Genomic DNA, 26648 nt, shown 5'->3' on the forward strand with positions numbered 1-26648 from the left:
TGTGAAGGAGTTCAAGGCGGTGCTGGCTAAATATGCGATTGAGAATGGCTTTATGTACCGTTTCGTGAAGAATGACAAACTTAGGGTGACGGCTACTTGTGTTATTGAAGGGTGTGAATGGCACGTGCATGCTATTGTAAATAGAACCAATGGAGTATTTCATATTAAAAAGTGTCATAACGAGCATAATTGTGGTTCAACATACCAAACCAATAAGCATAAGCGCATGTCATCTCGTCTGGTTGCAAATGAGATAGCTGGGACTGTTGAGAAAAAACCCAAGACTTCTCCAATCGACATGCTGGATTGGTTTACGGGCAAGTATGGTCTTGATTTGTGCTATCATAGTGCTTGGTTAGGTGTTGAGAAGGCAAGGGGGGATTATATGGAGATTGTGAAGGTTCATTCGATAGGCTTCGATAGTACGTTGAAGCTGCAAGGGCTACGAATCCGGGGAGTGTATTGAGGCTTGAATCTTATCCTATAACCAAGGAGTTTCAGCGGCTTTTTGTGTCGTTTGACGCTTGTATCAAGGGATTCAACTACAGTCGGCCTTTTCTTTGTCTTGATGCGACCCATCTAAAAGGTAGATTCAAACGAACACTCCTTGCCACAACAAGGAAAGATGCAAATCAATATATGTTTGTGTTGGTTGTTTATCTTTTGACCTTATATATTGAATTTCTTTTGTACAGTTTACAATATATAACATTATATATTATATGTTGAGAAGCTACACATGACAGAAGTTCGAATATAACGTAATACATTATCATTCATGTTCAGGTTTGTTTCCTAAAGCTTTTGCAATTTGTGACGCTGAAAATGATGCGAATTGGATTTGGTTTCTTAGCCTTTTGAGGAGTACAATGTCCACTCACCCTATTACCTTTATTACTGATCATAATGCAAGTCTTGTCAACAACATTCCTGTTATGTTTCCCGATTGTCATCATGCATACTGTCTTTATCACCTACAATTTAACTTGAAGGATCACTTTCCAGGTCGGTTTAGGAAAGGTTTTCGAAAAAGTCTAGTTGAATTGTTCAACAAATGTGCATATGCTTCATTGGTGTCGGTTTTCAAAGCTGCTGAGGAAGAGTTTTACCAATTTGGTAGAGATAAAGCTCGGAGCTTTATTGCGAGTGTCCCCAAAAAGCATTAGAGTAACACGTATTTCGAAGGTCAATGGTATGGCGAGATGAGCTCTAGTGCTATGGAGTCGTTTAACAATTGGATTCTTAAAGCTCGGGAAATGCTTGTATTTTATTTAGTTGATGAGATTCGTCGCAAAATTATGAAGCAAATGGCATCTAGGAGAGTAAAGTCGATGAAATGGATTTCAGTGATTTGGCCGAAGATGGATAAGAAGTTAGCTCGCTTTATCAAAAAAGGAATGTCGTGGAGGATCATTATGTCGAAGGGGGGTTTGTACGAGGTGCGCTGTCTTCCCCCTAAGGTAGTATCTATTGAGGAAAGGACGTGCTCTTGTGGTCAACGGCAGTCTACCGGTTTTATGTGTAGGCATGCTACAACGGTTATTATAAAAGCTTATGGAGGGGAAGGAACTTTGGTGGACCACATGGATCCATTATACCTTGTTGATGCGTATCGGCATGCATATGAAGAACCCATATATCCAGTTGTAGAGAGTGACATTCCTGATTTTACACAGGAAGGTGACCGGGTTATAAACCCTCCATGGAATAGGCGGCCAGCAGGTAGGCCCAAAGTTAAACGCATTCATTCAAGGGGTGAAGAGTCATATACCAGGCCAAATAAATGTGGGAGGTGCCATAAGGCTACAAAGCACAACCAAAAAACATGCAAAGAGCCAAGCGATATATGAGGCAAGGAGGTCAAATATAAGAATAAAGGAGAGATTATGATGAAGAATAGAATAATGTTGGGGGGGTTGTTTTGTTTTTCCTTATTAATGCTTAAATATTGAAATTGTTTCTCTTAGATTATGGATAAATAAAGAGTTTAATGTTTTGTAGACATGAGTTGTGCACAGTTTGACATATGAAGGATGCAAACTTAAACCAATTTTGGTTTTGAAATGTCGAAATTTCCAGTATCTCCTTAAAGTTGAGAGAAGTAGGATTTAGAACATAACTATAGATCATAAGAATGTTTCTTCTTCTTCTTCTTCTTCTTCTTCTTCTTTTTCTATAGATCGTAGGATTTACATATGTTCCTTTTTTGAATGTTTACACATGAAAGAAGATCACATATAACATTATATAATCGTTTAGATGTACACATTTAACGTTAGATACTTACGTTTAACATTATATACTCATTCACATTTCACACTGGGATCAGAAGCCATGTGCAATTTGCCCAGCTGAGGTAGAGCTGCTTTTGAAATTATCAAACATCATTATCTTATCACCAAAATGTCATAACTAGTTAAAATGGAAATTGTTGTATCAAAAAAAGAAAAAATGAATTTTATGTAAGCATGAAGGTTCTGAACACATCCATGCATGTACACCTGCACAGTTCAATATGAAATGGGGAAATGGGCAGGCCCTGCTAATTTATAGGACACTTTCAGCAAAATCAACCAAGAAATAGCCTGCCAACCAAGGAACTTATTGCATATCCTTTTTGACTCAAGGCAAGGCACACTTGAGCAAAATATGTCTAAATGATTAGCACTCACATTCATCAACAACAATCAAGTTGAGCTCAAATTAACAGGTAACATAACTAACACACGTTCCAAAAGTCATTCAATTGTAGATACAAAATCTGAATACAAGAAATATATAAACTCAGGAGTGTTCAATCTTAAAACTCTTAGCGATGCTACAAAACCCAAAACTAGATGTAGAAACTGCACTGGCAATGCAAGCTTCCCTTCAAATTCTCCATCACCTCCAGCACTACCCGTGTCAACAGTGATGAAAGCATTTCAAGAGAAGCAACGTACCATCTAAAATAGGCCATCACTAACAGCTCAGAGGCGAAGTCAATTCCGATCAAAATCTACATACCCCTTATCCAAAGAAAACCCTAAAACAAAAAAGTATTTGTCTCGGAAACACCATTTCACTATCTCTATCACCATCTTGCCATCGCTTAATCTGGCTCATTTTGAATATGCTTGGCTTGCCATTCACCTAATGTCCAACTTTGTCCTTTATCGTTCAAGAATCGAGAGACTAATCCAGCTCTGAACTCATCAATTTCAGACCTTGACAGCTTATCCGGAATTGGCTCAAGATGTCTCAATTTATCAATTATCATGCAGACTGTAACTCCACAATCAACCCTGGATAATTTTGTGGGAAAAATATAAGAAAATATCATATGGAGATTTGGTTTCTACCGTATTGGAATAAATCATTGTGATTAAAGCTTACGTTGTACTTTGTTGTTGCGGTGAATTTTGAGATGAACAGTTCGGAGCTTCAAAAGCCTGTTCTTCAAAGAGTAATTATGATGGTAGGAGATCGAAGCAAAATTTATTCCTCATCTCAGCATGTCTTTCCTTCATGTAATTCTCCACGTATTTTTTCTGCATATGGAAAAGATAAAATTAGTCTAGATATTGTTTGACTCTGGATTTATAAGGAGATTAATGTAAAAGTACCACGGTTGTCGCATCTTGTAGGAGTGGATCGCTGCCATCTCTTTTTCTTAAGGAATTGTAGTGCATCCAGGTTTTTTTACGAACATCAAAGAAAATAATCGTCCAATGGTATGGAGTAATTTTCAACCCTTTGTTTCCAGTGCCATTCATAGGGAAAATCAAATACCGATAGTATTTGGTCCCATTTTGTCGGATGTTTTCAAACACACACTTAAGCTTTGTGTTAAGGACAACTTCTCTCATGTCGTCACTGTCTACGTGTAGTATAGTCTGTTGCATTACAAAACAGTTATGGACAGAATAACAGCAGATATCATATAACCTTATATCATATTCATTTTGATATAACGTTATATCGGCAGATATCATATAACCTTATATCAGCATTAGCAACAAAACGTGAACAGCAGATATCATATAACCTTATTTCATATTCATTTTGATATAACATTATTTCAGCAGATATCATATAACCTTATATCAGCATTTAGCAACAACATACCCAAATGGTGCATGGGAAATAAGCGACGTTATCATGGTACAGATTTTCTACATCTTGCTCCCTCGTCAGCATAGATGCGAAACTATCAATTAACTGCATAACTTTATATTTGAAGTTAAATTGACATTAATGAAAACACGTATAACATTACAAGCACGTATATAAGGTTTACCCAATTTGAGATGTCCCCTCCTTGTAATAGTTTAACTATGTCTTCCAGAGGAACGACCTCTCTTGTTATGTTGTGGGACCAGACAGTGGTACTGTGCATGTCATTGGGAAGTACTAGTTAATGCATTGCTACTTTGCAAATATATATGTAAATTGAGTGTAGTATATGTACTTATGTGAGATCTGCATCATTGTAGTCAACAATTTGGTGCAATAGGTCCACATCAGTTGGCAGGAGCAAGTGAATCAAAGGTGCTCGACTAAGATTCCACTTTTGTTTATTTTTCTTCTTTTCCACCTTTTTTAAGTCAGGATAGACATAATCATCCAGCCGTTTCTCCACTCTAGTGTTCGTTTTTTTCACATTCTTGGCCAGCGATGATGGGTCCACCCTTTTTGGCTTATATGTTCTCTTCCGTTTGGGTGTGTCTCCATATAGTACAGTCGTGTATGCTTCAACAGTCGTGCTGTCCACTTTAGCATCTGGCACCATTATGTGATCTGGCCCACCCTCATCCAGGACAACTTTAAAACTCCTGCCTTCTTCTTCTTCTTCCTCTTCTTTTTCCTCTTCTTCTTCTTCTTCTTCTTCTTCTTTGTCGTCGTCGTCTTCCACATTTTCTGTTTCTTGTTAATCTCCCACTGCATCCTCTTCTATGAGCTGGCCCTCTTTTTCACCAGTCTGTTTTTAAATAAAAGTTAACAGTTATTGTTGTAAACTTATTATCGACAAATGTATATAAAAAACCATGCATATATAACCTAATATATTGATGAGTACTACCTGGTACATTTGTGTTACAGAATGTGTCACAAACTCATCAATGAGTTCTTTGGCCCCTTCCAGTTTTTCTTCAACAATGTCTTTCTCTACGAGCATGCCATCGATCTCTGTTTGTAAACCCCCATTTTCGGGCTCAAGGTGGTGTTTATCAAATTGTGCAGTGATGACTTTGAATCCCAAATCAGGTGTTATGGTTTGTTGAAGCTCTATAATCCTCTTCCTAAGATCCAAAATCGTAGCATTTTTCTCCATGTTTTCTTTTCGAAGCTCATAAATTGTCCGGTCCTTTTCTGCATTGTCTTTGGTTAACTTTCTGATTCTAACTCGGAGGGTTACCACTTCGCTGCCTTGTTCGATATCATCCTACTCACTATCCATCTCGTCATCAGTTGTATCCTCCACGACCTCATTGCCCGACTTCTCAACTGCTGTCTTCAACTGTTGAGTCTTCTCATCAATATTGTGTTTGGGGTCCGCGGGAAACCTGAACAACTCTTCCTCATTATCGTTTGGCTCCAACTCCGAGGAGATTACCTTGAAAAATACACAGTAAACATTCATGTGTTTACAATGTAGCACTACAATGTTTCATAATGATATACAACTTCTACGGGAAATACATATAACCCTATATCATGTTTACCAAAAGAGGATTGAGAGAGTCCAAGTTGATTGTACACAATTCCTTGCTTAAGTCACCAAGCCTCCACTTGATGAACCTTGGAATGTTGTGTGGATCTCCTTGATTAATTAAACGCACATGCTCACAAAGCCAATACTGTTGTCAAATGGGTGCACAAATTAGTTTATCTCATACCAATAATAAGGGGGGGAAATGAAGGATGATGAAGAGGGAAGCCATTTTTACCATGAGTCCCATTACACATCCTCCCACTTTTGTTGGATTCGAAGATCCCCTTAGATTTAGTTCATGGATGACCTCTTCAGTTATGAAGCTTGACCAATTGTACAATGTGTTGTTTTCCAAAGGTTCAATGAAATCCAAGTAAGCCCAACTCACTCTGGTTTGTGTGTTTGGGAAAAACAGCGTCTCTATTAACAAAAGGCAGAGGACACGCACCAAGTCCTTCGCATCCTTCAAAGTGGTACCTTTAACAGCCTTGGCAAAGAAGTCCCTCAGTATCGGAATGGTCAATATCCTTTGCCCTTTCGGACCAGGGCAAAGTCGATCTGCAAAATCTGATTTTGGGACCCTTGGAGTTGGATTTATAACAATCCTCGTAGGACCAGACTGTATCCCAAATATAATTGTAATCACTTTCTTTGTTACCTTGATAGAGTCGCCCCCCAATTTGAAACTTTCACCTATCCCTTCATATTGTTTTACCAACTTCAAAACGCCAGTATCGCTCTTCCTTACATATGCCTCATCCAGCTTCGCTTCGACAATCCCAAACACAAGATCCGCAAAGGGTGTTTTCTTGATCTCTTGTATTTGACGTGCTGTAAATTCCCCGTTAGGAATAGTCTGCAGTAGCTTCACCACAGTGTTTAAGCTGGACCTGCATAAAATACAACTGTTGATATTTAACCATATATGTAAGTAAAATACAGACAGAGGTAATATGGAACATATATAGCAATATATGATAAAGGATTACTATTAAAAGTTATATAGAAAAACATATATAACCCTATATATTTGGTGAACAGAACATCATATATAATGTCTCACGAGACAGTAGATCGTATATAACGTTACATAAATCAGAAACTATATATGCATATATGCAAAAATCATTACTTGTATTGAATTTTTTTGGGGAAATTCAGGGGAATTTAAGACATTCCAGGTTCCACTTTCTTGCCCTTGGCCTTGGTGTTCTTGTCCTTGATCACTTTACTAGTCTTCCCTTTCTTTGCCTTTCCCTTTTCTGTTTTGCAAGGAATTCCTGACCTTGGCTTGTCCTTACCCGTTTGCATTTTCTCCATTGTATTCGCAAATCGTGTCACTCTCTTTGTCGGGGTAGCCAAATCCATAACTCCTTCATCTTCATTATTTTGCCTTTTTCTCTTTCTCTCACTAACCGTATTGTAGACACCCCATTCTGGATTATCCAGATAGCGTTATTTGTCGATCTTTTATTTCCCCAATGATGATCTTAGTCGAAAACAGTTTTATGACAAAGGTGTGTTTGAGCTTTGAGCGTCCCGAACCTCTCTCAAAACCCCTTTCAAACCCTTCAAACCAAAGCCAAACAGCCCCAGCAAAACCCAATTGGCATACGCCAGCGTCCTGAAGGCGTACGCCAGTCATCTGCCACGTGTCAGTCATCGACCAGTGGCCCATCTTTTCCTGGCGCATGCCAGTTAATAGTGGCGCACGCCAGTCAAATCAACTTTATTCAGCAGCTTGGGCGGGACTTTTGTGCCACCCGGACGTCGGCTACAGCGTCCCTGATGATTACTTTCGGCAGAGACGTTCCCTCTCTCTCCTACACCCCCCATCAAGGCAAGTCCCATGCATTTAATGCATGGGAGGCTCCAACCTTGCCTTAACCAGCCAAACAAGGCCCTAGACCAGACTGATCTCAGTCTCCCCCCCCCCCCTATAAATACCCCCCTTGCATTCATTTGCAAGGGGTTGGCCTCATTAAGAAAAAAAAGCTCTCTCCTTCCTTCTTTCTTGCTCTCCATTTCTTTTTCTTCCATTGAAAGAGAAAAGAAAACAGTACACTTCCATACATCCCACTGTCACCCAGTCACCATCAAACCTCCATCTCCAAGCTTTAAAGTTCAATACCACCTTCAATCCTCAAACAAAAAGGTATACCACCTTTGTGTCCCTTTCTGTTTTTGGCCCCTGAGGGGAACCAGTGAGGCCCAGGCTAGTAAGTAATACTAGTCCTGGCCTCAAACTGGCAAAATACGACAATCGTACCAGATCGAACATGGCGCACGCCAGTAACCTTATGCCGTACGCCAGTTTTGGCAGTACAAGCACAACTGGCGTGGGGATCATGGATCGTCATTCCTTTTGTTCTATCTTTATGTCAATCACCCTTGCATGCTAAATAACCAGTTTATTGCTTTCTGTATGTTTAGAACTGTTTAGATACAAAGGTTATTGCCTATTCTTTATCTGTTTGGAAGGCCTCTGGGATCCTTCTGGTCATGTTCCAGAGCCCAGATGATGTAAAAGCCAAGCACTGGATTAGGGTCAAACGTGCGTACGGCAGTTAAAGCTAGGATCCAGTGGCTGGCCCTTGCATCTTAGTTCAGTCTTGGCCTCTTTTCTGTCCCCACTCTGTTTGGGGGGTTTCTTGTTTATGTTCATGGCTTCAAGCCATCCCAGCTGTCTGTAAATATATATATCCTGCTTATTTAACTGCATGGTTTGTCCTGGGTGTGCACTGGTCCTTTTCCAGAGCCCAGAGGGTTGCAAACAAGGACTGTGAAACCAGATGAGTGGAGTACGCCAGTCTCCCTGTGGCGTGCGCAAGTCATATCAACATGCAGTGGCTCGGCCAGTGCATGCTGGTAGAACTTGCTCACGCCCCTGCGAGGCAGCGCCCTGCAATTTGTCCAGTTTGCTCAGTGCTTGTTCTCAATCTATATTGTAGCATTGCAATCAAGCCATTCATAAGCATTTTTGTCATAAATCACAACTTGTTACAGTGCTTTAATCCCCATTAACTGTTCCCCCGCCCTAACTGGCTAAAAAATGATCGAATGAGAGAGAAGTGCAAATGTTTTATAAAATGCCCGAGTAGAGACCGATCTCCGGATTGGGCGAGAGGGGTGCCATAAAACCCTTCCCCTCTCGTAACATGGCTCCCGAACCTCAGATATCGAAGGTGACGACGGACCGGTCTATGCCTTTTCAAAATCAAACAAACGTGGCAAACGTTTTCGAGTTCGGTTCCTTGGGTGCTCTCACCGCTAAAACCCGAGTGGCGACTCTGAATCGAGGCGTTTCGCCGCGCTTTTTCCAAACACAAAAAGGGCCGCACCCGATTTCGCAAAGCAAAATTTCCGGGGTGGCGTGCCCACAGTGGCGACTCTGCTGGGGAAGATTGCGTTGATTAATATTTGGCGATTAATACATAAATTGAACAATTCTCAAAAGCTTGTCAAAACAGCACGCTCCGCGCTGCTGAAGAACGGAATGGTGACGTAACAGGATCTCAGCATCCGACCAATCCGAACTGGGGCTTTTACTATTGTTCCCTTGTGTAGTTTTCTCCAAATATCAATTAACAAAAGTGAGCCAAGCTTCAAAAGGCATTTGTTTTCAAAGGCGTTGCATTCCTCTCTCATTGAATCATTCTTCGGCATTCTCCGTTCGTATCGATGGTTGGTCAGCCCCGTTGAGGTGTTTTGGGTAACCGGCACAGTTTACTAGAGCCCGGGATCCTCGAACGCCCAACAACCTTGGACGATGATGAGTCGTACTACTGTTCGACCATTGCTTTGCTCTACGCGTTGCAATGGGAGGTATATCGCGGCTCTAGTCAGAGGAACCCCTTTAAGCCAAAACCGGCCTCAACAGCGTGTACAATGCATTAGAACCTTTCAACATAAGACAGGAACCCGCAGGGTAGGATTACTTGTTTCTAACCCCATATCCTGTTTATGTGTTACCGCTTTTCCTATCGCATGCTTGTACATACATCCATGATCGTTTTGCGTAGGAGCATGCTAGGGCGGCTTTTAGGATGTCTTTTGTCGAGTCTGTCTTGCGCCCACTCGGCGTTTGCCTTGGATCGATGACGAGTCGTGCATCTCGATGTGGCACGTTACCAGAATTTTCAAATCCTTAATCAATGAGACTTCGGGAAATCGATACTTCCTAAGTCCTTGTCTAAAACCCCATCGAGGTTTCAAACCGAAAACTAGGAACAACGGAGAAAATGGCATGATGCTTACACCACTCAGGTTAAAAGTGCTAATCACTTACACCAGGCTCCGGCACAGTGCTGCTTACGCCATTTCGGTTACGGTATCATGACATCTACACCGAGTTGTTCCAAAATCAAACTTTGAAACTTCGAGAAGGGAGAAAGTCAAAGACTTAGGCTGTTTTGGCATCTCTTAGTAACATTCGATTCAATCAAGGATACACCGTCGAAAAGAAAATCCGAGGATTCCATGGCAACTGTCCGAGTGGCGTGAAGCAGACTCCCCCTAGTTCTAGAGTCTAGGAGGACACCGATGACGTTGGCATGATCATTTTTCAATTCCCGTCTATTCTTTCAAATAAAATGACTGCAGGCTGTCACTGAGCTCTTATACTTTGCCGTCTAGCCATGCCGATGACAAAGCAGAGTTCCGAAATCGAGAGCCAAACCTACTTGGAACCGTCCGTCGAGTCTGTTTGAGGATCTGATTTGGGGTTCGTCTTTTAGTCGACCGCAACGGAAGCTCTGGCCTGCACTGTGTCACGAGAGGATTCGCCGCCAACTACTCCGCACGAGTCCCCTCCGTCTACTCCATCTCCGCCAGCATTTCCCAAGCTTGTTAAAGCAGAAGTACTAACCATGGCGGATACCCCACCTCCGAATCTTGCAACCGTCCTAGCCGATCTGCAGCGCAACCTGGCCATCATGCAACAGAGAGCCGACCAGGCCGACGCCTCTATGGCCAATCTTCAAACCCTAATCGAGGAGCGACTTCCCCTGGTAGCAGGAGGGGAAGGAGGTGAAAGGCGTGAACAGGGAGCCGCCGGCCAGGAGGAACCGCTGGTTGAGAACCCCGCTCCAAGCCCAGAAATGACCGCTTTGGTGGCCAAAATGGCCAAGTTGGAAGAAGCCGTCGCCAAATCTGAAAGAAAAGGGTCGGGAGTACTAGACATGGACCGCCTTTGCCCATTTCCGAATGCCCGGCTGCCCGAACGGTTCAAAATGCCCGACTTTGCAAAGTTCGACGGTACTGGAGACCCGAAAACTCACTTGTTGGCCTATCATGGAGCCATGAAGTTGCATGGCGTCGAGGAGGATGCCATGGCTCAGCTATTTTCGCAAACTCTTGCCGGTCCCGCCTTCCAATGGTTCCTGTCGCTCGACATCTCCAAGAGACGGACATGGGAGGACATTGGCACGGCCTTCAATGCCCAGTATAGCTACAACGCCCAACTCAAAATGACCACTCGGGAGTTGGAATCCACCAAGATGACTGCAAAGGAGTCCTTTGCAGACTTTATCCAAAGATGGAGAGCCAAGGCCACCCTCATGCCCGACCGCCCAAGCGAGAAGGATCAGATCCGCATCATCTCCCGTAATCTGCAGCCCGACTTCGCCAAAAACCTCGTGTTGGTTCAGGGCGCAAATTTCGAAACCTTCTATGACTCCGGACTGGCCATCGAAGAAGCCCTTCAAACCGGCGTTCTGCCCAGGAGTGACAATTCCTCTTCCACCTCAGCCTCAAAATCAAAGCCCCGTGCATACACCGGGAACAGCACTGCCCTATTCGGTGGCAACAGTTACGCCAACGCGAACTCTGCCAACAACCCCTCTACCCAAAACTCTAACCACATCGCCGACATTAACCAAGTTCAAACCCCTCAAAGACCCCGAAATCGCAATCAACCCCGTAACTTCGCCAACTTCGAGGCGCCTCTCTCCTCGGTGTTGGAAAAGCTAATCAAAACCGGGCACCTCAAGCCTCTAGCCCCAACTCCGCTTCCTCAAAATCCACCCCCTAGCCATAACCCCAACGCTTTCTGTGCGTATCACCAAATGCCCGGCCATTACACCGACTCCTACTATCTCCTCCGTCATGCGATACAGGATTTGGTGGACAATGGCACCCTTCCAACTCCACCCACAAAGCCCAATGTCATCTCCAATTCCTTACCCAAACATGACCCTAACCCTCAAGTGAACCAGATAAACCTCAGCCCCACCATATTCAACCTCACCGACCATATTACCTCAACCTTCAACCCGAGACCAGTTGTACCCTTTTCCCTCCGAACCAAGCATTAACATGATGGCGGCCGGTTGGGCCATGGAAGACAGAGCCAAGGAATGGGAAGAGCTTTGCAGTGATTGGACTGAACAGTATAACATGGGGTTCCCCGCGCACCCTCAGGTCAATCAAATATGGCTAGACCAGTGGCAGGTAGAATGGAACGCGGCACAGGCTGACCCTCTGGATGGTCTCTCTTTGTTCGCGCTCTTTTACCAGCCCGAGTTAAGCCAAGTCAAAGTAGGAGCCGAGGAATACGTGTGGGAGCCACAGCCTGGTGGATGGCAATTGGGTCAAGGTCTCGAGACTGATGTGGACCAAAACGACTTCGATGAGAAGTACTGGGACCAGTTCCAAGGGAGATTGTGCCCGATGTTCGTCGCCCACTAGGCGCCATGTTACCCTTGGTAAATGCTATTGCTGACACGCTCGACCGTCGCATCCATGAATTCGATCCTACTCTCGACTTCGTCTCTGTGGAACAGCCTTGCCCTATTGTTTCTGCTCCCGGGGACGACTGCTCAATCATGGTTCTAGATGCGCTTCCGGCCGACCTCTGGGATGCGGAAGAAGCCGTTAAGACCTCACCGCCCGCTGATATTTGGAACGTCGACAACATTGTCGACCTGAACATGGGGAACGAAGTGTGGACCGTCAATGTTGCTCTCGTCGATGGAGGATTTTGGGACGTTCCGTTCGTCACTAACCCGGGAGCACCATTTGAAGAAGAGGCTGCACAGGATCCTGCCTTTTGGGAAGGCCTAGTGATGGAGGACTTGGAATGGGACGCCGCTCTGGGGACAGACTCGGCTGCAACGGTGGCATCAACGGACAGAGGGAAGCGCAAGCTGGAAGAAGTACCGGCCGATCTGTGGGATTCTATTGACTCATCATCTTGGTGGGATGTGGCCAACGTCACTAGGAGCGGCCGAGTGTTTCAGCCATCCAACCTCCAGGCTGGAAGCTCGTCCAACCCGCCCGGTCAGAAAGCCACTGTTCCCGCTGCTCAGAGAACTGATCCGCTCTTTCCAAATGGGGTTCAAGAAGAAGACGCCATTTTGAAGCGGCTCGAACGGATTCCGGCCGCTGTTTCTATCTGGGGCCTGATATCGTCATCAAAGGAGCATCGTGAGAAGCTGTCCTCCGCTTTGGCCCGGCTCACTGTACCGATCGACATCACCCCCGAGGCCATGATTGCTCTCGTGCTGCCACTTCTCTCTAAGCACTCCGTCACTTTCACCGAGAGGGATCTGCCCGTCGAAGGAACCGCTCACAACCGCCCACTGCACATCACCGTCAAGTGCCGGGGACATTGGGTGCCAACCGTGCTAATTGACAATGGCTCGGCCATCAACGTTTGCCCGATGAGGGTTGCCTATCGTTTGGGATTCTCAAAGAGTGACCTAACGCCATCCAATCTGGCCGTCAAGGCATACGACAGCACCCGCCGCATGGTGGAAGGAACTCTGATGCTGAAACTGGATGCTGAGGGCTTCGAAATGGATGTAGAGTTCCATGTGGTCGACGTCCCCGCCACCTTTAACCTGCTGCTGGGCAGGCCTTGGCTTCATAGGGCCGACATTATGGCTGTACCTTCAACCCTGCACAAGAAAGTCATGCTGGGGCTGCCTACCGGAACCTTAACAATCTGCGCGGACTCTGGGATCCGCCCGCTCACGGATGACGGCACACCGGTCTTGGGCATTATGCACGGGGAAGAAGACTCGGACTTCGGAGGATTCTCTTTCGACACATCTGGCTCGGTCCTCGCCATTGCCATGGATGATGACTTCACCATAAGCTCAACTGTCCTCGAAATAATGAGGAAGATGTCATTCATGCCGGGCCTAGGACTCGGGGCCAACCAACAAGGGATCGCCGAGTTCCCTGTCTTTCCTTCCAACAAAGGTCGCTTTGGTCTTGGTTACACTCCACCGGCCAAAGACGCCGAAAAGAGGAAAGACACGGGAAAACCTCGAACCCTTTTTGGTAACCCCGACAGCTACTTTGTACGACAGGGAGGAGGCTCTGCTTATTCGGGACAGATAGAGCCGTTTTGGGATCCGGAGACTTCCACTTGGCTGCCGGGATTTGAAATCTTTGCTGCGGACACCTGGTCCGATGAGGAGACGGCCGGAGAAAAACTGGCCAAAAAGGAGTTCGAGAAGCAGCAGGGTCAGACCAAGGGAGAGTTTGATTGGCTGAAGGCTTTTGATCAAGGGGATCTGGAGATGCTGTTCTCCCAAGTAGGTTTGGTTGGCAAAGGCGAAGAAGCTGAAGTGCTGATGCTCGGGCCCGACTCCTCAGATGCTCTCGAGGATCCTACTTCTCTCATCGTGAAGGCACAGGGAAGTCTCAATAACTGCATTTTCACTCCGCGTCTAACATGCATTGACGATGAGTCTGAGTCTGACACGGAGTCTGTCAAGTCTAAGTCTAGCTCAGAGTCGGAGTTTGTGCCTCTTGGCCCTCCACGTCGTAGCTTTTACTTCGAGTTCGAGTCTGTTGTACTTGGCAACCCTGTGGGGTTTTATGAAATGCATGATCCTACTTCTGACTATTTTGCTAGCTTCTATATAAACTGTGTCGACCCTGACGATGAAGGAACAGACTTCGACAGGGACATCCCGGCTGAGTTGCGTTCCCTCATCGAAAAGGAAGACGAAAGGCGTGCTCAGCCTCTAAAAGAAGAAGTAATTTTTGTGAATTTGAAAGACGAGGATGACCCCCGCATGATGCAAATCGGTGCAAATCTGTCCCCGAAAAATCATGCCGGAACGATCAAGCTCCTCAAGGAATTTCCCGAGGTTTTTGCGTGGTCTCACAGGGATATGCTCGGCATCGATCCTGAAATAGTGCAGCATCGGATCCCGTTGGAGCCTGGGGCTGTCCCCGTCAAACAGAAGCTCCGCAGGATGAGGCCGGATTGGGTTCAGAAGATCAAGGAAGAGGTTACCAACAGATTGATGCAGGGTTCATAAGGGTTGCAGAATACCCCAAATGGGTGGCCAATATCGTGCCCGTTCCTAAGAAGGATGGAAAGATCCGAGTTTGCGTCGACTTCCGGGACTTAAACAAGGCAAGCCCCAAAGACAGTTTTCCCTTGCCACACATTGACGTGCTTGTGGACAACACGGCGGGGCATGCCTTGCTCTCTTTTGTCGACGGATTCTCCGGATACAACCAGATCTCTGTGGCACCCGAGGATCAAGAGAAAACAACGTTTGTCACAGAATGGGGCACTTACTGCTATGTAAAAATGCCGTTTGGACTGAAGAACGCCGGGTGCACTTTTCAACGGGCTCAAACGACCTTGTTTCACGATTTTATCCATAAGACCGTCGAGATCTACGTCGATGACATGATCGTGAAGGCAAAAGAGGAAAAAGACTATCTCCCGACACTCAGGCAATTTCTCGAAAGGCTCCGCAAGTACAATGTGCGCCTGAACCCACAAAAGTGCACGTTTGGGGTCACGTCAGGCAAAATGTTGGGGTTTCTGATCACCGCGAGGGGAATTGAAGTGGATCCTTCCAAAATCAAAGCAATTCTTGAGATGGAGCCGCCCAAGTCGGAAAAAGGTGTGCGAAGTTTTCTAGGGAAGGTCCAGTTCATCAGCAGGTTTATCTCCAAGTTGACTCTAACCTGCGGGCCGTTATTCCATTTGCTCAAAAAGGGGGTCCCATTCGAATGGACGGAGAAATGCCAGACCGCTTTCGAGTCTATTCAGAGGTATTTGCAGAACCCACCGGTACTAATGCCGCCAACGCCGGGTCGACCTTTGATTCTCTATCTGTCCGTTTCTTCAACAGCCATGGGATGTCTGCTAGCACAGGAAGGAAGCAATGGGGTCGAGAAGGCTGTGTACTACCTGAGCAAGAAGATGGTCGGATCTGAGGAGCGCTATACCCCTCTGGAAAAGACGTGTTGGGCGCTAATTTGGGCTACAAGAAAGCTTTGACACTACATGCTAGCCTATTCGGTGAGACTGATTTCTCGGATGGATCCTATCAAGTATCTATTCGAGAAGCCTGCACTCACCCATAAGCTAGCACGTTGGTTGCTTCTGCTAGCTGAGTTTGAACTCCAACATGTCACGAGGAAGTCTGTAAAGGGGCGCGCTGTGGCCGAATTTCTAGCCGATCACCCGATCAACGGCCCGGAGGACGTGGATTTCACATTCCCCGACGAGGAGGTTCTAACAGTGGTCGAGGAAGTATGGACGCTCTATTTTGATGGGGCTGCTAACCAGAGGGGATTTGGGATTGGAGTGTTGTTGATCATGCCCGCCGGTGCTCACATTCCGCTCGCCTTCAAGCTGAATTTCGATGTCACCAACAATCAAGCCGAGTATGAGGCCTGCATCGTCGGAATGGAAGCTGCTATCGCTTTAGGAGTCGAGAAGCTGGAAGTAATTGGCGATTCGAACTTGGTGGTTTCCCAAGCCAATGGAGATTGGAAGGTTCGTGAAGAAAAGCTGAAGCCTTATCACCAAGATTTGGAAGAACTGATTCCTCGCTTCAATAAGGTGACTTTCACCCATGTCCCACGCTTGAAGAATCAGTTCGCCGATGCTTTGGCGACTTTGGCTTCAATGATCGAACTTCCAATAGGTGTTAAGTTGCGGCCGATCGTGATTGAACAGAGGGACCTGCCCGCTTACGAGTATATCAATGCCATTGATGATGTCAATGATGGCCTACCATGGTACCATGACATTTGGAACTTTGTGGAGCGTGGGGAGTTTCCTACTGAGGCCACGAAAAAGGATCAGATTGCTTTGCAGAGGTTGGCTTCTCAGTACATCATCTGTGGGGGGAAGCTGTATCGAAGGTCGCACTGCGGAATGCACAAGCTCTGTGTCAACGGTGTCGAGGCAACAAAGATAATGGAGGAGGTCCACGAAGGAGTCTGCGGGCCTCACATGAGCGGCGTCATGCTCGCTAGGAAAATCCTCAGGCAGGGTTATTACTGGTCTACAATGGAGACGCAGTGCATCGACTATGTCCGGCACTGTTACAAATGCCAAATCCACGCAAACTTGCAGCATGTCCCTCCATCTAAGCTGTATGGCATGACTTCACCATGGCCGTTCTCTGTTTGGGGCATCGATGTTATCGGGATGATCAGACCGTCTGCTTCAAACGGCCATAAGTTCATTCTAGTGGCGATAGACTATTTCACCAAATGGGTCGAGGCTGAGTCTTACAAGACACTGACAACGGTTCAGGTTGCTCAGTTCATTCGAAAGAACATCATTTACCGGTACGGAGTTCCTCAGGCGTTCGTATCCGATAACGGAAGTCATTTCAAAGGGAGGGTTCTGGAGCTCTTCGAGGAATTTGGTATCGAGATCCACCGTTCAACGACCTATCGCCCGCAAACAAATGGGGCGGTCGAAGCTGCAAACAAGAATGTCGAGATGATCATCAAGAAGACTGCCGAGTCTGCAAGGGATTGGCACGAGCAGCTGCCTCTCGCCCTCTGGGGGTACCGGACATCTATCCGCACTTCAACTGGTGCAACTCCTTTCTCTTTAGTCTATGGGATGGAGGCGGTACTTCCCATCGAGCTTGAGGTACCGTCGCTGAGAATCATGGTCGAAAGCGGTCTTGAGGAATCTGACTGGTTAAGCGGAAGGTTCATCGAGTTGATGTTGTTTGATGAGAGAAGACTCCGGGCTTTGTATCATGTTCAGGGTTATCAACGTCGAATTGCCCGTGCATTCAACAAGAAGGTGAAGTCCAGGGGCTTGGTCGAAGGAGACATGGTCACAAAGGAGATCCGGGCTCCAGTGTTTGATCCCCGCGGGAAATTCAGGCCGAAGCGATCCGGGCCATACATCATCAAGACCATCCTATCCGAGGGTGCTGCTAAGCTCATCGACCTTGACGGCAATGAATTCAACACCCTGGTCAACCTGGATCAGCTCAAGCGTTATTATCCCTGAGAGATGCTCGTTGGGTCGAAAACCACAAGGGTGGGCGATTCCAAGCAAAAGTTAGAGCAGCCTGCTAGACCGAAAACCTAAGGAGGCGGTTCTAGGCAAAAATAAATAGGCAAGAGTCGAAAGCTCGCTAGACCGAAAACCTAAAAAGGCGGTGCTAGGCAAAAGTTAGAGCGTAAAAGGAGAGGTAAAATACACGAGTGAACCTTTGCCTGAACTACGTTCTGACCTGATTCCCTTAAAAGGGATACGTAGGCAATCTCACCTTGAGATTCGGTCACATTCCATCAAAATTTCGATCCAGGTTTGACATTTTTGGGTCCACATCGCAGTTTGAGGAGGTCGAGCACAAGTCAAAGGCCGCACTGAAGCGAATCAGAAAGGGGAAACCCGTTGTCTTTCAACTTTATTGCAAATTACTACTTCTAATACATAAGCTGAGCATAAAAGCCTTAAAGACAGTGAAGCATGAAAAACAAAACAAAATGCTTAAGAGGCCTAACGGCTCGCAGTTTATTCTAAGCATAGCAGAGTGGCCCGGAGTCAGTCAATATTTTCCCTTGCTTGCACATCTGCTCTCAGCCACTGTCTATAGCGGCTCCTCAACCCTGTTGAAAAATCCGGCATCTCAGCCTGAAGGGCTCTAAGGCCCCAGCGCCGCTGGTAACCATTGAGTGTTTGAGCGTTGAAATTCGGGACACGGAAATCCCCAATGCTGATGCGGTGGTTCTCTTGAGAAGCGCCCAACTGTCGAAGAACACGGCCGGGAATGTAGAAAGTAAAGCTCGACAGGCCCGCGATCACCACCCTGTCGAACCCATCGGAGTGAATGGCCATGTCCGGGAGGTCCAACCAAGGGCACCTCCAGGCAACCTCGTCAGGCTGCATTTGCCGCATGAACTTGTACCAGCCTTCTGTGTCCATGTCAGGGTAGCGCATTTCCCTTTGATGAACCCTTTTCGGAAAAAGATTCCAACCCGCCACCGGAGGGTGCAGTAGATTCAATTTGTCTGATAGCCACAACTGCATGAGAGAAAAAGACAAGTAAGAAGTCAGATAAAACCTGAGCGAAAGGACAAGTAAGGAGCTAGGGAGCAGCCTAAGCCGAGTGTAGAGGTAAAAGGAGAACGTGTGAAAAACCGGAAAAAGGTGAGCTGAGTGAGGTTACCTGAAGCAAGAGAGGGCTGCCGCTGAAAACGGCCGACTGGCCCGCATACACCAAATCCAAACCCAAGAGAGTTTCGGCCAGGACCAAAGGGACCACATTCCTTCGCGCCCCCATCTGTGCAGCAACGCTCACAAGCGAAGGGCTGACCTGCCCATGGGCCGGCACGAGCAAATAGGCGGCCATCAAGCAGATTACCAAGGCGAAGCGGCGGCGCGCCTGAGCGTCATCACTATCCAAATCGCCGTCCGGGCTGTACATTTCAATCAGCCGCATGGTATTCAATTGGCTGCCCTCAAGGATAGTATTCGCCAAGCCCCTGGAAATGTTGAGTGAACTGGCCAACAGTTTAAGCATGCTCGCTTGGTAAGGCGGGACAACAAGCGTAGGGGACGAGAAGGTCCGAAGGTACGCCTGAAATTCCTCGACAGTCGGGCACATCTCGTCGTCGCCAAAGCGAAAGGCATGGACGTCCGGATCCCAGAATCTGAGAGCAGCCTGCAGGAGCGCTGGGCGGAGTGGCACATGCCGCAAAAAACGGAACGAGGCAAGGCCGTGATATTGAAAATTGAGCCAGTCAACGCTCAGAAATTGCGCCAACCAGGGCCTAAGTAAAGTTGGGAGGGGGTTATCCATGGCAAATGCTGAAATATACTGGGGAAAAGGGGAAGCAATGCAGTCCTGGAGACTACAATACTTATGCCTCAGCTTTATAGGCCTTAGCCTTGCCCTTTCATCACCAATAAGCCATCAAAGCATCATGCTAACTTCCAAACCTCCCCTCTGCAAAGGACACTGCCTCCTGAGAACCCAGAAACCGTGTGCAAACCGTGTGGGAGTAAAAACAAAGTGGCCCCTGAAAAAGGACAGTTGGTCAGTCAAGTGGATCTGGCGTTCAAGAACCTGGCGTACGCCAGTTTATAACTGGCGTGTCCGTGTCCCCCACTTACTGGCGTACGGGCCTCAACTTCTGGCGTGCGCCAGTAGGTTTCACCAGAAACCAGTTTACAGCAGCTACTGCCTCCGCATGTTCGTTTTTGATTCCGGGGTTGGTTTTTGCCATTTGAGGATTCATACAAGTCACAAACATCATTTAAGGCTATGGCAGTGCGTCGGATTCTAAAAGCCATGCCCGATAAAGATCTTGGACTCCCGGTGGCCCATTTCAAGCTAAAATCAAGGATACGGTAGGTCAAAACTCATTTCCGGGGCTTTTCCCAAGTTTTGTCATACCATACATGTTACATAGGCCTTGTGTGACTGTGTGGGGGTGTCGGTTTCAGTCCGGGACCATATCGAGTCATCTTTGGCGTCTTATGTCCATTTTTGCGACATTTTTAGCTTTTTCTTAGTATTTCTCTTGCACCGGGGCGAGTTCACCGGTTTTGATGGCTCGCGCAAGTCATTATACATCTATGTTACCTTTCAAAAGGGTCAGTTTCTTTCCCCGCGGAGAATCTTGGAGTTTGGCCTATCGGCGCCCAAAACTCCCGTATCCCCCGCGTGTCTGGGATACGTGTCGTATCCTAGGACTTTTCTGTCCATGTTTTCTTCGAGCTAAGTCAATTATGTGGGTATTCAAATGTCTGTTGTCGACTCAAAGTATTCATCAATGCATGTTAGATATTAGCGGATGTTTTGTTCTTTTCCTTTACCAAGTCTCACCAAAGTAATGGGAAAGCGATAAAACAGAAAATGCTTATGTTATATACTACTGTGCCAAGGAGTAAACGGTGGAAATGTATCAAGTATCAAACGGCGCAACGGCCCGGGCAGAGCTAAATGTAGCAGGGCACACTCGCCCAAAAGTCAAAAGGCATGCAGGCCCCATCCAAAGTATCCAAATGTTTCCAAGTATCAAAGTACCGGCAAAATAGACTAAGGCTCGGTGATAGCCCTCAGTCATCAAAAAGGTCTTCCTCGTCGTCGTCGTCCTCGCTATCCTCTACCTCTCGAGGGTCTATCCGGAACCTCGGATCGCTCGTCGAGTCAGAGCCGCTGCTAAGGGACGCCTCCTCTTCCTCTTCTTCCTCTGCTTCTTCATCTTCTCTCCTTTTCTTCTGCGAGGGTCCCTCGGCAAGCCTCTTCTCTGCAGGCCTCTTCCTCAGCTCCCGGCGGAGCTGGAGCTCCTCGCTGGCCGGAGTGATTTGCACTCCCCGTTCCACCCTTGCCGCTGGCCGGGAGGAGCTCGAAGCTGCTTTCTTTGCTGGGGGAGGCCGCATGCTTTTCCTCCTAGGAGCCGCCCTAGCATGTCCCTGCGTAGTCATTCAATTCAGTTAACATACATTGTGCATATTGTATATATTGAAATGCGGAGTGCAGGAAATGTCAAAAGCAATCCTGATCAAAAGTAAAAGGAAAAGTTATACCTGAGGCTGCTCAACGGGAGCTGGAGCTGGTGGTGGGTACTCCAACTGCAAAGAGGCGCCGCCGGCTATCCTGTGGAACTCCTTCTCCATGGCCTTCATCAGGCGAGCTGCCTCCCGTACCCATTCTATCGGAGCCTGTGACATATTTCGGGACAGAATCAGAATGCAAGCCAAATGTACATACTGAGAGCGAAATACGGGAACTACAAAAGGATAAAGGAATGTCTTACTGGCCCTGTGATCTCTGCTGGGTCTGTCCTGGCGGGCTCGAACCGAACTACAGCCTCCTCTCCTGCCGTGTCCCGCACAGCTAGGGTCCAAGAAAGCCGAGGCAGCCCCGTCGCTGTAGCATAGTCGCTCCTCTCTCTCGGCTGGGCTGTCCTGCTCTCCCGGCTCCGCCTCTCCTCGCCAGCCTCAACCGCCTCGCTCTGCACGACAACATGCTCCAGCACTCCAAGCGGCCTAGCCAAGCGCTGCCTCCGGTAGACAGCATAGTCACGCCCAGGCCTCAGGAAGGCAGCAAGCCCGGCCGGAACAGTGAAACGCCTCAGCTCGGCCAGCGTGTACCTGTCCGTATGAGAGGCGTGAAGAGGCAGTGGCCCGGGCACCTGGTACTCAAGAGAACCCAGTGACTGCCGTGTCACCCGGTCACCCAAGTACCACCGCCACCCGAAAGCAGACTCCAACAACACCCGGCTTGCTGTCACCGCCCTGCTTTGTGCTAGGTACTCAGGCTCAGGCTCGGCGCTACTCCACGGGTTCCAATCCACCTGCAGGACAATGGCACAGATTTAAAAAAAAATAAAAAATCAGCGACAGCATTAAAGCAATTCTAAAAGGCAGGATAATCCGTTTGGCATGTTACGTACCTGGGTACCCGACAGCTCGTCCAGGTACGACCGGAAGGCTAGGAGGCTCCCTCTCGACTTCTTCTTGCCGCTGTACATGGGACCCCAGATCATGGCACGAGGGAGCATCCTCAGATTCGGGCATTTGTTCTCCGGTGGGTACATCTTCAGCACTTCATAGGCCCACAGCTGCAAATGGTCAGGCAATCAAAGCGTCAGAATACAGTTCATAGGCGAATTAAAGACAAGTGCAAGAAATAGAAAGGCGGGAAGTAAATGACAAGCTTTGCTTCTTACCTCCCACACCCTCCAGTAGCCAGCCGTCGCTTTCTTTCCGCGCGAGAACTCCCCCATGAAGCTATAGCAGGCACCCAGAGCTGCTCCTCCCCAGTCAAACCTCGAAGCTGCGCCTAAATCATGGAGGGTCGGTAAGTAGGACAGGTGCACCGTAGATCGTTTGTTCGGGTACAAGGTAGCCCCGAACAAGTACAACAAGTAGGCCCTCGCCATCTGCTCCGCCTCCAAGTCCGACCCCGGCTCCCTCCCGTGCAAATACCGCTTAAACTGGTCATAATGGACGGTCTCCGCCTCACCCGCCGGCGCCTGCCCCAAAAACCACGCCAGAGCCTCGGGATCCCTGTAAATCTCTGAGTCAAACGGGATAGGCTCTCCACCTACCCTCAAGCCCGTGAGCGCTGCAAAGTCAGACGGGGTCACCGTCATCTCCCCAATCGGCAAGTGGAAGGTATTTGAGGAATCCCACCACCTTTCAGCCAGTGCTGTCAACAAAGCATGGTCGCGCTTCACGGCCGTCAGCGTGAGGATAAACGGCCAGAACCCTGCAGCGTCAACCAAGGCCCTGACTCGCTCGGGCAAGCTCCTGTACAACTCAAGCGAGCTCGCTGGACCTCCATGGCCCCGAGTGCTGGCTGCCCCCCTCTGCACAATAAAGACAGACAGCAGAAAGAATTTCATCAATAATGGCAATCCAAACAGTTAGTCGAATTCAGAATTTCAAAAGTAACTCTACAGGCGAAACAGGTATCATAAAGGTCGAACAAAGCTACCGGGCACTTGTATTCTCCTATCCAGTTCTACTACCAGTTGAATCAGTTCAAAGGTATTTCTTAGTCAGGTTCCGAGCTACAGGGCCTCCCTTTTCTCAGGGTACATCTCTCAATCGATTGCACAAGTGTTCAGTTTATCAATATGGTCGATTCAAGCTATTGGGCACGCCATTCGGGCGTCCGTCATGTCATGGCAATCTACTTAGTCGAATTCGAGTTCAAAGGACAGTCTTATTGATCAAAGCCACTTATGGTCGATTCGAGTTTGGCACTAACCGTTTTGTCGAAGTCAATGGGCATCCTGCAAGTCGATTCAACTACTTCGAGTGTTCTATCATTCAAGTTAAGTTTCAAAAAGTCGAGGTACGCTATTCGAGGTTCTACTTTCTCTATCAAGTTACGGTTCAGGGTTATAGTCAACATGCATCGCGAACTAAGTTACGACATTTCAAAACTACCTTTGGATTCAAATGACAAGATATGCATATCAAAGGAAATGTCCAAAGGAATACCTGCGCCCAGTTCACGGACAAGTGTCTCTGAGGGTCTCTCAGAACAAGCTCTGTGTCGTAGCTCTCCCTCAAGGGTGCAAGGCTATCAACCCCAGACGGAATAAACACGTGTGGCTCGGGCAAGGCATAGGTGGCCGCATCAAACTTCGCCCGGGGGGCCAGCCGTATGGACTCTGCGAGCGTCACCGCTCGCTCAAAGGACCACACCTCCCCCTGAGCCTCCTCTGCTGCCTCGGTCTCGCTCGCAAAGGCCTCCTCTTCGGCCCTGGCCCTCTCGGCCTCCTCCCTCAAGCGCTCCTCCTCCTGCGCCCTCTCGACCTGCCGGGCCCTATCCTCCCGGGCAGCCAACACAGCAGCCACCACCCCCGGGTTCTCCCGGAGCAACCGGCCGAGTTCTTCCTCAGATACGAACTCTGCAAAGTCGCCCCGTGTGATGGGTACGTGTGCCGAGGACCCCACTGCTGGCCGGAACTCAACCCCCTCCACGGGTACCCCTCCGGATGCGCCCTCCTCAACCACGGGACCCTTGCCCCTCGCCGGATCTCTCACCGGCGTCTCCGGCCGCTCACCATCATCGCCACTACCCCTACTACTACTGCAGGCCCCAACCGAGCCTATACCCGTAATCACGACGCCCTCTACTCCACTTCGTGCGTCCAATCGCTCAACCCGTGGACCCCCTGTGCCCAGGACACCTGGCATACGCACCACTACAGCCGGCGTACGCCCCTCATCGCCAACGCCAACCTCCGCTGCATGGCCATCGCCACCGCTCAAACCCCCAGGAGCCTCTGCACCGATCGCCGACGGGGCTTCGCCTAGCGTTTGATCGTCGATTTGAGGGCTCTCGGGCTCGCCCCTTTGCCGAACCTCGTCACCACCGCCTCTGTCACCGCCATTGCCGCCTCCACCACTGGGTTCTGCCATGGATGAGTAGGAAAGCGTGGGATTTGGAAAGAAATCGAAGTTTGAGTGAGATTGAGGAGTTTTGGGACACTCGGGAGGATTTCAGAGTTTCAAAACCGACTGAGAGCGGTTTTCTGCACCCATACAGAAGCTTATACGACGTATGGAGCAGTTGGGCCGGATCTGGGCCGGGTCTGGGCTCGGGTCTTTTCCCATAAGTGGCGCGCGCCAGTTGTTACTACCGTACGCCAGGAAATTGTGGGCCTCAGGCCCAATCCATATCCCATACTGAAAATTCGTCCTCAAATGAAAGCCCGACTTGTTCTGGGAAGCTCTGGACCCATCCCCAAGCAGAGGTCCGTCCAATATCAAATCAACGACGATCCACTCATCCAATTTCAAATCAACGACGATCTAGCAGTCCAATATCAAATCAACGACGATCCACTCGTCCAATTTCAAATCAACGACGATCCACTCGTCCAATTTCAAATCAACGACGATCCACTAGTCCAATTTCAAATCAACGACGATCTAGCCGTCCAATATCAAATCAACAACGATCCACTCGTCCAATTTCAAATCAACGACGATCCTCTCGTCCAATTTCAAATCAACGACGATCCACTCGTCCAATTTCAAATCAACGACGATCTATCCGTCCAATAATCAAATCAACGACGATCCACTCATCCAATTTCAAATCAACGACGATCCACTCGTCCAATTTCAAATCAACGACGATCTATCCGTCCAATATCAAATCAACGACGATCCCCTCGTCCAATTTCAAATCAACGACGATCTACTCGTCCAATTTCAAACCAGCGACGATCTATCCGTCCAATTTCAAATCAAAGACGATCTACCCGTCCCACAAATCTGCTTTCCCCAACAGAGTCGATGCTTTTGGCAAAAGGATCATTCCCCAGGAGAGCCCGCATTCTGGGATCTATCAAAAGACAGCAAAGCAGCGGTCTATCCGTCCCGACGTCGAATCAAACAGGTTCTTCAAAATTTCTTGCATTCTGAATAGTCTTGAAGAGGGTGTCTAGAAAACCTTTGACGTTACTTATCTTCAGTCAATGGTGCATCAAGTGCCGTCAAAGGGGGGCTTCTGTAGACACCCCATTCTGGATTGTCCAGATAGCGTTATTTGTCGATCTTTTATTTCCCCAATGATGATCTTAGTCGAAAATAGTTTAAGGACAAAGGTGTGTTTGAGCTTTGAGCATCCCGAACCTCTCTAAAAACCACTTTCAAACCCTTCAAACCAGAGACAAACAGCCCCAGCAAAACCCAATTGGCATACGCCAGCGTCCTGAAGGCGTACGCCAGTCATCTGCCATGTGTCAGTCATCGACCAGTGGCCCATCTTTTCCTGGTGCACGCCAGTTAATAGTGGCGCACGCCAGTCAAATCAACTTTATTCAGCAGCTTGGGCGGGACTTTTGTGCCACCCTGACGTCGGCTACAGCGTCCCTGATGATTACTTTCGGCAGAGACGTTCCCTCTCTCTCCTACACCCCCCATCAAGGCAAGTCCCATGCATTTAATGCATGGGAGGCTCCAACCTTGCCTTAACCAGCCAAACAAGGCCCTAGACCAGACTGATCTCAGTCTTCCCCCCCCCCCCCCCCCCTATAAATACCCCCCTTGCATTCATTTGCAAGGGGTTGGCCTCATTAAGAAAAAGAAGCTCTCTCCTTCCTTCTTTCTTGCTCTCCATTTCTTTTTCTTCCATTGAAAGAGAAAAGAAAACAGTACACTTCCATACATCCCACTGTCACCCAGTCACCATCAAACCTCCATCTCCAAGCTTTAAAGTTCAATACCACCTTC

At 47.8% G+C, this 26648-nt stretch overlaps 2 protein-coding genes across 2 annotated transcripts; one reads left to right on the forward strand and one right to left on the reverse strand.

Moving 5' to 3' along the window:
• Positions 1 to 1202: 1202 nt before the first annotated feature.
• On the forward strand, positions 1203 to 1850 carry LOC131330680 (uncharacterized). The gene has a single exon (XM_058364355.1). It carries the CDS (start codon positions 1203 to 1205, stop codon positions 1848 to 1850), a length of 648 nt encoding a protein of 215 aa, XP_058220338.1.
• Positions 1851 to 5235: 3385 nt separating this feature from the next.
• Positions 5236 to 7015, reverse strand: LOC131330688 (uncharacterized). The gene is made up of 3 exons (XM_058364367.1): positions 6870 to 7015; positions 5931 to 6585; positions 5236 to 5840 (listed from the first exon to the last, which is right to left on the reverse strand). Exons 1-3 carry the CDS (start codon positions 7013 to 7015, stop codon positions 5691 to 5693), a joined length of 951 nt encoding a protein of 316 aa, XP_058220350.1. The 3' UTR covers positions 5236 to 5690.
• Positions 7016 to 26648: the final 19633 nt, after the last annotated feature.

Source organism: Rhododendron vialii, chromosome 1a, assembly GCF_030253575.1.
Source record: "Rhododendron vialii isolate Sample 1 chromosome 1a, ASM3025357v1".
Taxonomy (NCBI): Eukaryota; Viridiplantae; Streptophyta; class Magnoliopsida; order Ericales; family Ericaceae; genus Rhododendron; species Rhododendron vialii.

What these genes read in the sequence shown, in the direction of transcription:
- LOC131330680 (XM_058364355.1), top strand. Translation starts at nt 1,203, where the DNA reads ATGAGCTCTAGTGCTATGGAGTCGTTTAACAATTGGATTCTTAAAGCT.
- LOC131330688 (XM_058364367.1), bottom strand. Translation starts at nt 7,015, where the DNA reads ATGGAGAAAATGCAAACGGGTAAGGACAAGCCAAGGTCAGGAATTCCT. An exon ending in AAGAAAGTGGAACCTGGAAT is followed by an intron (nt 6,586 to 6,869) that starts GTCTTAAATTCC and finishes TATTTTATGCAG; the next exon opens with GTCCAGCTTAAACACTGTGG. An exon ending in GATGTGTAATGGGACTCATG is followed by an intron (nt 5,841 to 5,930) that starts GTAAAAATGGCT and finishes ATTTGACAACAG; the next exon opens with TATTGGCTTTGTGAGCATGT.